Source organism: Mesoplodon bidens (genome assembly GCF_964165515.1).
Source record: "Mesoplodon bidens genome assembly, chromosome: 6".
In the NCBI taxonomy this organism is placed as follows: Eukaryota; Metazoa; Chordata; class Mammalia; order Artiodactyla; family Ziphiidae; genus Mesoplodon; species Mesoplodon bidens.
Window position 1 is genome coordinate 37,842,182 of NC_138162.1, and position 13,695 is coordinate 37,855,876.

A 13,695-nucleotide genomic window follows, 5' to 3' on the forward strand; every position below is an offset into this window, starting at 1 on the left:
GTTATGCAGCTTTCAAAAATGTTTCTAAATAATTTTTCATGAGGTGGGGAAAGATGCATTTTACATCATTAAATAAAATAAGCAAGAGCTCTTAAAGGACTATAACTACTTATGTAACTCATGAATAGAAAAAAAAGAAACATGACATATTAACAGTGATTACTTTGGGTAGTAAGATTATGAATGATTCTTTTTAAAAAAAATGCTTTTCTAAATTTTCTATAATGACCATGAAATAACTTTAAAAAATTCTCTTAGGGCTTCCCTGGTGGCACAGCGGTTGAGAGTCCGCCTGCCGATGCAGGGGATGCAGGTTCGTGCCCCGATCCGGGAAGATCCCACATGCTGCGGAGCGGCTGGGCCTGTGAGCCATGGCCGCTGAGCCTGCGTGTCCGGAGCCTGTGCTCCGCAACAGGAGGGGCCACAACAGTGAGAGGCCCGCGTACTGCCAAAAAAAAAAAAAAAAAAAATTCTCTTAAAACACTATTTTGAAAAGATAGTTGTGTTTATTCCTTAAGATAATTTATGAAGTGGAAAGGGTTTTAAAGATGTAAGTTTACATTTAGCCATTTTTTTCTCCTTAAAGTCTCATTTTCAAGCAATTTCAGTAAGTATTCTTATTATTTCCCTAAAATACAGTAAGCTCAACTGATGAATTTAGTGGGTTTTTTAATGTTTGTCACTAAAAAATATATAGATATTACCTGTTTATTGAACTCCACAGCAGCCTTTTCAGACTCAAACATGATGGACCAGTTTTGTCTCTGATCATCATAAAAGGTGCTATAGTTATTGGGCCGAACCTGGGGAAAGGAGAAATGTTGGGTTAACTCAACTGCAGGCAGCGTAGCAGATAAATCTGGCTGCCTAAGCTCATGTAGAAGGGCCTTGACTCAGGTGGACCCAAAGAGAGCTATCAGGGAACTTTCTTCTTCCCTCCCACCCTCCACCAATCACCCCTTAGTCCACATTCCCAGAAGGCAGCCAAGAGACCTATCCAAGAGGCTCTGTTAAGATATCCACTCTGGGGAATTCCCTGGCAGTTCAGTGGTTAGGACTTGGTGCTCTCACTGCTGGGGCCCCGGATTTAATCCCTGGTTGGGGAACTAAGATCCCCGCAAGCCACAAAGCACAGTCAAAAAAAGGAAAAAAAAAAAAAAAAGGTATCCACTCTGCTCTCCAGAGCGGAAGTAGTGGACCTAGTTCCCACCAGGTACGCACACATCAATCTCTCCTACAAACCAATCCCAAAGGACTGATGATTCCAATACAGGAAGTCTTACCATTAGCTCAAAGTTCAGATGAATCCTGGCAACAGTAACTGGCTGTTGCTGACTGATATAAAGAAGAATCCTATACTGTACTCAAGCAAAGATGGGCAGGAAAAAAAGAGAGAACAGAAATTAAAAGGCAATACAAAATCAGCAGTAAGATGTCAGGAGTCATGCTTCATACAGGCATAAAACTCAAAACTCAGTTCATCCCTTAAAGCTTAGAGTTTAAATTACATCTTCTCACCATCCACTTTAATCTCTTCTCATTTTGACCCTACTTTTTAAATATAGTTAGCTATGTCTTTATTTTGTTGGTGTTTTTATTTGTATGAGGGGTGACTACGAGATATACAAATGGCCAACAGGTACATGAAAAGATGTTCAACATCATTAGGCATTAGGGTAATGCAAATTAAAACCACTATAAGGTACCACTTCACACTTATTAGAATGGCTATAAAAAAAAGGAAAAATAATAAAGTGTTGGCAGGGTAGTAGAGAAACTGGAACCCTCATATATTGCTTGTGGGAATGTAAAACAGTATGGATGCTGTAGAAACAGTCTGGTGGTTCCTCAAAAGGCTAAACAAGGAATTACCATATGACACAGCAATTTCACTCCTAGTATACATGCCAAAGAACTGAAAACAGGGACTCAAACATACACTTATACATCAATGTTCACTGCCTGTTATTCACAATAGTCAAAAGGTGGAAACAACCAAGTGTCCATCAAATGATGAATGGATAAATAAAATGTGTTATATACATACAATAGAATATTATTCAGGCATAAAAAATAATGAAGTTCTGATACATGCTACAACATGGATGGATCTTGAGAAAACATTCTGCTAAGTGAAATAAGCCAGACAAACATTGTATGATTCCACTTATATGAAATACCTGGGGTAGGCAAATTCATAGAGATAGAAAGTAGATTAGAGGTTACCAGGGAATAAGGGAAGGGGGATGGGGAGTTATTGCTTCGTGATTACAGATTTTCTGTTTGGGGTGACAAAAAAGTGGAAATAGTGGTGATGGTTGCTCAATACTGTGAATGTAATTTATGCAACTGAACTGTACACTTAAAAATGGTTAAAATGGCAAATTTTATGTCTCCTATATATTTACTACACACACAAATACACATACACACACACACACACACACACACACAGAAATTAAAATTCAACCCCAGAAGGCAGGGAGGGACTCACTACGGGGGCTCATATACAATCTTGCACCAGAAAGGACTTTCTTTACCCTATGTGAAGCAGATAGAGTGAGGAGCTAATCTTATAGACTGAGCTGGTCAGGAAAGCATCACAGATTTATTAAGAGTTGGTCCATTTCTGGTTGTCCCTACTCTCGAGCACTATCTTCGTAGGCTGTTGATTAAGAGTCTGGAAGGTCTCTGACTCCTCAGTCTTGACTTTTCTGCCCATCAGAGATTCTGAGCTGAGATTCTTTAGCCTCCTCCCCATGAAGTTCAAAATCTAGCAAATGTATTGAGAGGAAAGTTGTTGCTTTCCCACCCTACAGTAGGATTTTATCTCCTATGCCCCACAAGATTGCAGAAGTTTCCCTCTGCCTTTCTGGCACAGCCCTTGGACTTCCACACCACCCCCAAACTCATTAAATGTCCCATGGGGAAAAACTGATCTTGTGTTTGGAGCTCCTCTAGTTTTTACCAATGTCTCCTTCCCCCAGTAGTCTCTCTCTGTTTGGGACATACCTGATGTTTAGTCTACTCCTAAGCATCAGCAAAGACCCCAAGGGAAGAGGAAACACTCCGCTCATTGGCTCTTTCCTCTAAAAATTTTAGTTCATCTAGTCCTCATAATTTCCATAGCTAACGAATTTTAAAATATAATTTTTGCAATTTATCTGTCTTTTTATAATGGTCACAGTGGGAATGCTGCCTGCCACAACATGCTACATCCTATCTGGAGGTGAAGGGTGATGAAGTCCCAATACCAGATTTTTGAAATCCAAATGGCAACCCCTAATGAATTAATAGATGTAGATAATAATCAACAATGGCTGCTAACATAACAAAATGAGAGACAATCAGACATTATTTACCTCCCAATGGGAGAATGAAAGAGATTTCAGGAACACAGTAACCAACTACAATGCATGGACCTTATTAGATTAAAACAAACTGTTTTAAAAAAAAGAGAGAGAGAGGGGCTTCCCTGGTGGCGCGGTGGTTGAGAGTCCGCCTGCCGATGCAGGGGACACGGGTTCGTGCCCCGGTCTGGGAAGATCCCACGTGCCACGGAGCGGCTGGGCCCGTGAGCCATGGCCGCTGAGCCTGCGCGTCCGGAGCCTGTGCTCCGCAACGGGAGAGGCCACAGCAGTGAGAGGCCCGCGTACCGCAAAAAAAAAAAAAAAAAAAGAGAGAGAGAGAGATAATCAGGGAAATTGAATGCTAACTGGTAGTGAATGAGATCAAAGAATTTTTGTAGGTTTTGTTTAGGTGCGATAATGGCGTAATGGTTGCGTTTTTAAAAATCCTTACCTTGTAGAGATACATACTAAAATATTTATAGCTAAAAGTGTATGCTGGAGATTTATTCAAAATAATCTGAGCAGGGGAAGAAGGAAAACAGGCTGCAGTTCAGATGAAACAAGATTAATAACTGCTAGAGTCTGGTAATGGGTATACGGGTGTTTGTTATTCTAGACCCACTATTTTTATAGGTGTTTCCAAATTTCCAAAATTACGCTTTTTGTTTGTTTTTAATACAAATGAGTGTTGTCCATTATGTTAGTTACCCTGAACAGGTCATCTTCTCTCTCAGTGTCTCAGAGTCTCTGAGGTGCATGGACTCCATGTTACCTGGACCTCTGAAATTCTATTATTTCTTTTTTTTTAAATAGATTTATTTTATTTATTTGTTTGTTTGTTTATTTACTTTTTGGCTGCATTGGGTCTTCATTGCTATGCACGGGCTTTCTCTAGTTGCGGCGAGCGGGGGCTACTCTTCGTTGCGGTGCAAGGGCTTCTCATTGCAGTGGCTTCTCTTGTTGCGGAGCACGGGCTCTAGGCACGCAGGCTTCAGTAGTTGTGGCTTGCGGGCTCTAGAGCACGGGCTCAGTAATTGTGGTGCATGGGCTTAGTTGCTCCATGGCATGTGGGATCTTCCCGGACCAGGACTCGAACGCATGTCCCCTGCATTGGCAGGCGGATTCTTAACCACTGAGCCACCAGGGAAGCCCTCTATTATTTCTTATGCATATTTCAACAATGTTCAAAACCTTCTGGAGCAGAATTTGAAGCTAGATACAACCCACACAAGGAAATCAGTCTCCGCACTTCTATCCACATCTTTTTGACTCAAACCAATATTTTGCTGTGTGATCGACTACCCAACTCATCAAACTTTCAAAGGATAAATGGTGGTCATGCTCTAAGTGGTACACTCAATGTTGTTCACTACCAAAAAAAGGATGTCCTTGGTAAATGGTTTACTCTGAAACTCTCCAAATTCTTAAGCTAGATCCATTTCACAAAGGTCAAACTTACTGACTTTGAGCAGTTGAATTTGTTTTAATGCACAACAGTAAGCAAAATGTGACTATAAATGTTATTATATACCTAACATTAAAAATTCACGTTCAGTACAATCAATCTAATCCTCTGATATGTAAGACATCAGAGAAGTCCCGATAAAAACCAGCTCACTGATATGATTTGGGACATGTGAATATACATGAGACAAGGAGACAACCTTACCTCTCTGGCTGTGTGATTTCCCAGGACTGCAGCACCAAATTTGCCCTGCTTTACATACTGACCATTTGTGCTACAGAAGCAAGGAAAACAGGTATTAATACTTCCTTCAACTAAGTAGAACCAGCTTTCTTTTCTGCCATATAAAGTGGGGAATCTAGTCATTCAGCCTCTAGAAAGGGACAGAGGTGAGCAGTTTATAAGTTAAAACTCATATACAACTTCTTTACTCTTTAAACATCTACTCTTCATGATATCTCAGTGGAGTGGCTTTCTTTGAGCACTTAAAAAGGCAGTTGTTGAGGGTATAAGCAGTTCCTGGAGAGAGTACACAAGATAATGGCTCTTCAAAGTTTTGTGTGCAAAATTCTCCAAATGAAACATTAAAAAGCATGACTGATACTTTGTCTACGGCAGGACTGAGTAGCGACTTTGCAATGAACAGAAAGGCTTACTGCAAAAAGCAGGAGCTTAACCCACACCCCCACCAACTTTATAAAGAGTTCCTTCTCAGCTACTTACTAGCGATATGCATGGACTGCTGTTGCAACCAATACCGTGGAAGTGCCTGTTGTGGTGGGTGCTGTTTTTGGTGTCGCCTGATTTCCTGAAGACGAAGAGATGAAGCAGAAAACAAAGCTGTCATTCATTTCTTGCTTGAAACTGATTTTTAACCCTTAAAGCAGCTTCAAAGTTCTTCTTTAACCTTGTGGTTGTGTTACGATGCTTTCATGACCACTGTCCTCATTTGATCCACAAAATGGCCCTACGGCCGTGTCTGGGGATGAGGAAACTGAGGCTCTAAGCCCCCCAGGTGCCTTACACGATGACAGTAGCAAGCCTAGGACTAGAACGCAGGATTCTGGCTCCACTCCAAACAAGTCTTTGGGCTGGACGAGAAGCACTGTCTAGAAAACAAGGTCACATTCCATCTTCCTTTTCTCCTTCTAATATTTTGACAGCTATAATAAATAAAAATGAAGTTGTTTCCCCTTCCCTTACTTCTGGGGTAGAAAATTTATGATATTCAGATTACATCCATTACTTTACTTTCTCAGTGGCATAAAGTAACACTAACATTTAAAAATAGTGTATTTAGAGTAAATCACATATTCACACTCACCACATGAATCTGTTGAGAACACAGGCATGGCCATAGCAACCAAGAACTTATTTTCAAAAGTATCCTTGTTTGATTCTTTTTGTTGTTATTAAAAACAAGACAACAGGCCCAAAATGGAGTCACTTAGCCTAAGACCCACCCCACCAAACAGAGATTCAATGTAATTACAGTTTTGGCTCCCCCAGAAATGGAATCTTAAACCAGAATGATCTGATCAACACTAGTTAGGTAATCTGTTTGATAGACCTCTGCTATCCCCTAAAGGAAAGTAACCTTGTAATAAGCAACCCACTTTTTTGCCTAGTGTTACGCTAGACTCCCCCTTCTGCCTGGTTCCTGCTCCCTTCTGCCTATAAAAGACTTTCATTTTGTCAGAGCCCCTATCTACTAGATTGGATGCTGCTCAATTCGTGAATTGCTGAATACAGCCAATAAGATCTTTAAAATTTACTCAGTTGAATTTTGTTAACAGTACTGAAATAACTTTTTCTGGTTATAGAGTACAACTGTAGAAAACTTAGCAAATACAGAAACACATAAAAAAATGACCTATAATCTCACCACCCAAAAATGAACATTAATAATATGATGTATTTAGTCATAGTCTTTTTTCTATACACATAAACTTTCCAGCTTTATTATCTTTTTTTAAAGAAAATTAATGATTTGACAATCTCCTTTTTTCACTTAGTGTAAGCATTTCCTTATACTTTTCAAAACAGTCTCCAAAACACAAAAGAGTCCTAAAAACACTTTTTGATGGTTAAATACCATGTTGACTCTACTAGAATTCATCCAATTTCCTATTGTTTGACATTTCTTTGGGCTGTTTCCAATTTTTCTCTATGATAAATAACACTGTGATGAGCATCCTTAAAACACACATTTTTGTATGTACCTCTAATTACTTTCTTAGAATTAATTCCCCAAAATGGAATTATCGCATGCAAGAGTGTGAACATTTTTAAGGTTTTGTTACAACCTGCCCAAATGCCCTTGAGAAATGCCATTACCAGTTTACACTCCCACCAGCAGTATGAGTAGGCCAGCTTTGCATCCCTGCCAGCAAGAGGAGATATTCTTTCTAAATCTTTACCAATGGGATACCGGTGGCATCAGGGAAAGGGGAATGCCACCTCACTGTTGTTTTCATTTGCACTTATTGATTACAGGGAAGGAGAAATTTAACATTTTCTCTAGACTTGTATTGGCCATTTACTTTGTTTTATTTTGATGAATTGCCCATTTTATGTTGTTGGCTTATTTTCCTAGTCTGGGTTGTTCTTGTTTTCCTTATTCTTTTGTAAAAACCTACAACATAGTTTTAAATTCAATCAGTACTTTCCAGTTGTATGTAATGCTACAATAAAACTCCTCTCCTGAGAAGCAGTGAATACCAAAAAAAGGAGGAACTAAGGCCTCAGTTATCAGGCCAAGTCTGAAACACAGAAAAATTACTGTCTCCCCAAGGTCAGCCTAGCATCCTCCTTCAGGTCAGTTCAACTTTTCCCAGTACACTCTCATCTCCCTACTTAACGCCCTTGTTCATGGATTTGCTAGAGGGGTAAGTGAGTCAGATGCCACAATCATGTGATCTTCTCATTGGTTAAGCATTTCTTCCTCTCGGAAATCAATACTGTACAGATTCTTGAATTCCCTGCTCGTGAGGACTGCTTTTAATATGTATTTTCAAATCTTTTTTTATTCCCAAGGAAAATTTTCTTGAATTATAGTTTTAGGTGCCTGTTTTCCCCCTCTTACTTTTTTTTTTTAAATTCTTCAGGGAATATACATATGTATATTCCACATGTTGGAAGTTCTTTGCTATCTTCAATATTGGTCACTTCCCTTTCAAAACTTTTTATCTCTTAAATTTTTTAATTCTTATTTTAAAAATGTCCTCCTGTTAACCTTCTATTTCTCTTAAGGCATAATCTGTTGTGTTTATTCATTCTTGTGTTCCTTCTAGTTTAGTCTTCATTTCTGAAATAATTTTTCTGACATCTCTAATTCTTGCCTAAGTCCTGTCACTTACTTCTGAGATTTTAAAATTCTCACTTATGTTCTCATTTCATGTCTTATGTTATTTTCTTAATGGTAATAGGTGGTTGTAGTTTTGATCTATTCAGTAAGAAACATTCTCACAGAGTAGAGCTCTCACTGTAGGGATGCTATTCTGTTCCTTGCTCTTATAATAACTTTGCATGGAGTTTGACTCTGATACTTTTCTATTGTTCATTTTTATGTGAAATTTGCTTTTCTGAACTTTTAGACAGAGGCATGGCTCAGGGTGGCTTTCCTAACTTCATTGAACTCACTGTTCTGTTGCCATACAGAGTTCAAAAAAGCGGGAAGAGGGGGCTTCCTCCTGAGACTTCCTGATTCTATTCTAGAGCTACCTTTATCTGGATCTTTTCTTCTTCACTTTTAATATCCCTATCCTCCTTCATTTTAATTCCACTCTCAGCAGGTCCTACTCAGGTGGGGACCTCTCCTGGAAGGTCAGCATAGTGGATGAGTTTCAACACTTCATAGGAGCAAGACTGCTCCTGTTCTAGTCACCATCATCACCCCCTTGTACTTACCCGTAACTAAAATGGGCAAAATGCTTTGCAGTTCCAGCTTGGCCTGCCACATTTCCCATGAACACCTGTTGGCTACTTTGGGTTCGCCCATTCTCAGATTCAAATATTCTCCCATTGCTTCCTTGTTTTCTCCCATGCAAATGTTGACACCATGCAAGCCTTGTGTCCATACCTGCTTGTATTGGGGGGGTTCATAAGGATATCTTTTCAATTGGCTTTATTGTAAATATTATCCAAGGTTTGTCCAGTTGCTCTGTTTTTCTAGAGATTTTAAGAGATTCAAGAACTATGCTGCAGCCACCTCCTTTCCCAAAAAGACTTGTTCTATAAATACTCCTTGAACAGAGAGCGCCTCCTGTATTGCAAGTTCTTTTTTTTTTTTTTTTTTCTTTTTTTTCTTTTTGCGGTATGTGGGCCTCTCACTGTTGTGGCCTCTCCCGTTGCGGAGCACAGGCTCCGGATGCGCAGGCCCAGCGGCCATGGCTCACGGGCCCAGCCGCTCCGCGGCATATGGGATCCTCCCAGACCGGGGCACGAACCCGTATCCCCTGCATCGGCAGGCGGACTCTCAACCACTGCGCCACCAGGGAGGCCCGCAAGTTTTTATTTTATTTGTAAACGCCTAAATAAGACAGTAGTATAGGTAATTTTTAAGTTGAAATGCCTCTATAATTCCTCTTTAAAAGTATAATTAACTCATAGTTGTTGTTTTCTAATTTTAAAAAGCAAGTTACTTCATTGGGTGGGGACTGAGATTGTTTGTTTTTATCCACATTCATTAACTCAACCACTTTAAACTGAGTTAGAAGTACACTGCTGAGAAGAGATGTGCCACAGGAAATGTAAAAGCATAGCCTACTAGAAATCTGGCCAGGTTATGGCTTGGAGAACAGGGCCAGCAATCTACAGCAAAGCTGCCAAAAGTGACAGGTAAGACTTAGAGCAGGGGTCAGCAAACATTGTATGTAAAGGGCCAAACAGTAAATATTTTAGGCTATGGGCCATAGCAGTATCTGTTGCAACTGTTCAACTCTAAATATCGTAACAACATCCTCAGTGTTGGCATTGTGCCTAGCACATAAAAGACATTCAATACTTTCTTCTTCATTCAACAAATATTTAATTTAATGTCCCTTACCCCCTGTTCTGCTCTGGGCTATTTCTATCAGTCCCTCACTCCTCTTCAGATTCTTACACAAAGACAGCAAAGTGTAGAGGATGGTAGACAAGCTTTGGAGTGAGTCAGATCAGGGTTCAAATTTCAACTCTGTCACTTACTGCTGTATGACCTTAACCATGTACCTAAACCTCTCTGAGCCTCTAAAATGGTGGTAGTCTCACCTATTTCACAGAATTGTTGTGAGAATTAAATAAGACAATCTAGGTGAAGCACCTGAGACCAAACACATAGCAGGTTTTCTAGAAATATTAGTCCCCCCTTTTCTCCTTTCGTTCAACAAATTTTCATTCAATATGTCTTGTGTTCATCCTGATGAAATGTTCAGGGGATACAGCATTGAGCATCATTCTCTAGTTGGGAAAAATTCACTGTCAGCATACATCTAACCCACCCAGGTGAAAGATGGGAAAAGCAGCTCTTCCTTCTTGCCAAAATACTGGACGGCACCTACGCAGAGCACCCCGGGCAAAGTTTTGGAGAGTGGTGTCCACACGGGGCAGAAGAGCCTGCCTGTGATCTTCCTCCATCAGTTTCCAAAAAACAGCATACTACCCAGCTGCCGGAATTCGGGATCTCAGAGCTCAGAGCAGCATGCACCTCACTGGTGGTGAGCTTGGCCAGACTGATCAAGGAGGGATGACCTGGCATGTCACTTTTAGAAGGTTGTTTATCATTCCAACTGACCTGTCAGGGGCCAATCCTAATCTCGTAACTTACCTGTTGGTGCTGTTCCCTGGCCTTTCTTAGGCTGCTTTGGGGCTGTGTAGTGGAAGAATTCATTTCCATGGCCAGCAGCTGTCTGATCCAGTCCGAAAAGAGAGGCCAATCTGGTACTGTTAGTAGAAAATGAAAATGACATTTCATTTGACATAACTCAAACCTGGAATCATTATAAAAGCTGCTCATGCTCCTACCTCGAACAAATACCTCCTTGACTATATATCCCACCACTCAGTATCAGAAGTGGCAACTAAGTCTCTTCGAAATCAAGATTGTATCTCTGATATGAACAGCATCAAATGACCTTGCCTGTCCACAGGACTTTGGTCAAGGCATCTCTTCTTTCTGGACCTCAGTTTCTGCATCTGTAAAGTAAGGTGATTAGTCCAGGTGCTCTCTATGGTCTCCTCAAACTGTACATTCTTGCCTTTAGCAAGTCATAGTTTCCTATTTTTCACTAGTGTATTACATTGAAGTAAAACTGTATTACAGGGAATTCCCTGGTGGTCCAGTGGTTAGGACTCCACGCTTTCAAAAAATAAAAAAGAAAGAAAGAAAATCACCACCTTAAAAAAAAAAACGTATGGGCTTCCCTGGTGGCGCAGTGGTTTAGAGTCCGCCTGCCGATGCAGGGGACACGGGTTCGTGCCCCTATCCCGGAGGATCCCACATGCCGCGGAGCGGCTGGGCCCGCGACCCATGGCCGCAGAGCCTGTGTGTCCGGAGCCTGTGCTCCGCAACGGGAGAGGCCACAGCAGTGAGAGGCCCGCGTACAGCAAAAAAAAAAAAAAAAAAAAAAAAAAAAAAAAAAAAAAAAAAAAAAAAAAAAAAAAACGTATTACAAACTTACTGCATCACACATAGTCCCATATATGATTTCATCTTTTATCTTTCCCAGCAGAACCATTCTTTTATCATCCCTTGTGATGAATCTTATGCTCCAACTATTCCACTGAAACTGCTGTTACTAAAATCACCAACAACCTCTTTGTTAATAAACAGTTTATCAGTCCTTATCTTATTTGGCTTTCGTGCTGCCTTTTTACACTGTCAACTAACTTGTTCTTCTTTAAACAAACTCTTCTTTTGACTTCTGTGGGGATACCTGCAGGGGTGTGAGGAGGGACCGGCCCAAATAAGACATCAATAAATGCTAATGGGATCCCTCTCTTACTGTCTTTCCATCTCTCTGGCTCCTCATTTAACTCCTTGGACTCTTCTACTATTGCCCAACCTTTAAATATCCATGTCCCCAAGATTTCATACTCTCTCTCCCTTGGCAATCTAATTTATTTACCTTGATATCAGTGCTATCCAAATTCTGATGGTGCTTAAATCTGTATTCGTAGCCCAGAATTTGTTCCTGAGTGCAGACAACACAGATATCCCACAGGGAACACAAATGCAACATGTCCAAACCAGGACTCATATCTTCCAATGCCCACTGCCCAGCAAAACCTGTTCTTACTCTTGTGCTCCCTCTCTTTTTTTTTTTTTTTTTGTTACGTGGGCCTCTCACTGTTGTGGCCTCTCCCCTTGCGGAGCACACGCTCCGGACGCACAGGCTCAGCGGCCATGGCTCACGGGCCTAGCCGCTCCGCGGCATGTGGGATCTTCCCGGACCGGGGCACGAACCCGTGTCCCCTGCATCGGCAGGCGGACTCTCAACCACTGCGCCACCAGGGAAGCCCTTGTGCTCCCTCTCTTGATGAATGACATTTTGTGTCAGGATCCTCAAGACTGCCCCCAGGCTCAGTGATTTGCTAGAAGGACTCAATGGACTTACCATACAGTTATAGCATAATATATAATATATATATATATATACATATAATATATATATACTCAGGGCTAAGGTCTATTACAAGGAAGTGATACACACCAAAATCAGCAAAGGGAAAAGGCACACTGGAGCAAAGTCCAGAGGAAACCAGGAACAAAATTCCAAGAGTCCTCTTCCAGTGGAGTAACACAGGACATGTTACATTCCTCCAGCAATAAGTTGTGACAACGTGTGTGAGAGTGGTCTGCCAGGAAAGCTCATTAGACACTCAGTGCCCAAGGTTTTTTATTGTGGACTAGTCACACAGAAACCTTCTACCATGTACCAAAATTCTAGACTCCCAGAAGGAAGACAAGGTTCAGTAATAAACCATATCGTCTGTACAAACAGTTTAGGCACAGCGAGCTGCTCTTATCATTTGTGGAAAGCTTTAGTGTGGGGAACTGTTTACCAATCGAGTTTCCAGCTGCCAGCCAACCCCGTAAGCAAGACTTTCTAAGGATAACGGTCTTAGGTCTACTATGTTAACCCTTTTCTGCAAACATCCACAACCAAAACTGAAATCTGGGCATCGACCTTGACTTTTCTTTCCCCTGGTGTTCATGATCAATCCTCAAGTCCATCTGATCTTACTTGCTATTTCTCGAACTCGTTCACTTCTCCCCAGCCTCACTGACACTTCCCTACTTCAGACCACCATCACACCTACAGAGCTTGAATTCCTGCAGCCACCTCCCGTCTCATCTCCCTACCCTGGTCTGCTTCTTATCCATCCTTCCCACTACACCCACAGTGACTTTTCTCAAAACCAAATTTGACCAAGTCTCTTTCCTCCTTAAAACTCTCAATGACACCTCAATATTACCAAGATAAAAGTCCAAACTCCATAAGACAGTTTTACAAGCCCCTTCAAGACCACACCTCTCCTTACCTCCCCAGATTCCTATCTGACCATTTCTCATCTCCAACTGCGTGCTACAGTCACACTGTGGAACTTTTTTTTTTTTTTTTTTTGCGGTACGCGGGCCTCTCGCTGTTGTGGCCTCTCCCGTTGCGTAGCACAGGCTTCGGACGCGCAGGCTCAGCAGCCATGGCTCACAGGCCCAGCCGCTCCGCAGCATGTGGGATCTTCCTGGACCGGGGCACAAACCCGTGTCCCCTGCATCAGCGGGCGGACTCTCAACCACTGCGCCACCAGGGAAGCCCACACTGTGGAACTTTTAATTTCTCACATAAGGCAAGATCTTTCTAATCTCCAGCCTTTGGATATGCTGTTCTCTCTGCCTGA

The 13,695-nt window shown here is 41.4% G+C and overlaps 1 protein-coding gene across 2 annotated transcripts in view; it reads right to left on the reverse strand.

Moving 5' to 3' along the window:
* The window catches only part of FKBP15 (FKBP prolyl isomerase family member 15), a 57,487-nt gene that overhangs the window by 37,203 nt on the left and 6,589 nt on the right, over positions 1-13,695 (reverse strand). For both annotated transcript variants that reach the window (XM_081238273.1, XM_081238272.1), the window contains exons 2-6: positions 10,622-10,737; positions 5,539-5,623; positions 5,020-5,089; positions 1,284-1,358; positions 705-803 (exon numbers count right to left, since the gene is read on the reverse strand). In XM_081238273.1, coding sequence (XP_081094399.1) covers positions 705-803; positions 1,284-1,358; positions 5,020-5,089; positions 5,539-5,623; positions 10,622-10,737 — 445 coding nt within the window. The remainder of the gene's footprint in view (positions 1-704; positions 804-1,283; positions 1,359-5,019; positions 5,090-5,538; positions 5,624-10,621; positions 10,738-13,695) is intronic.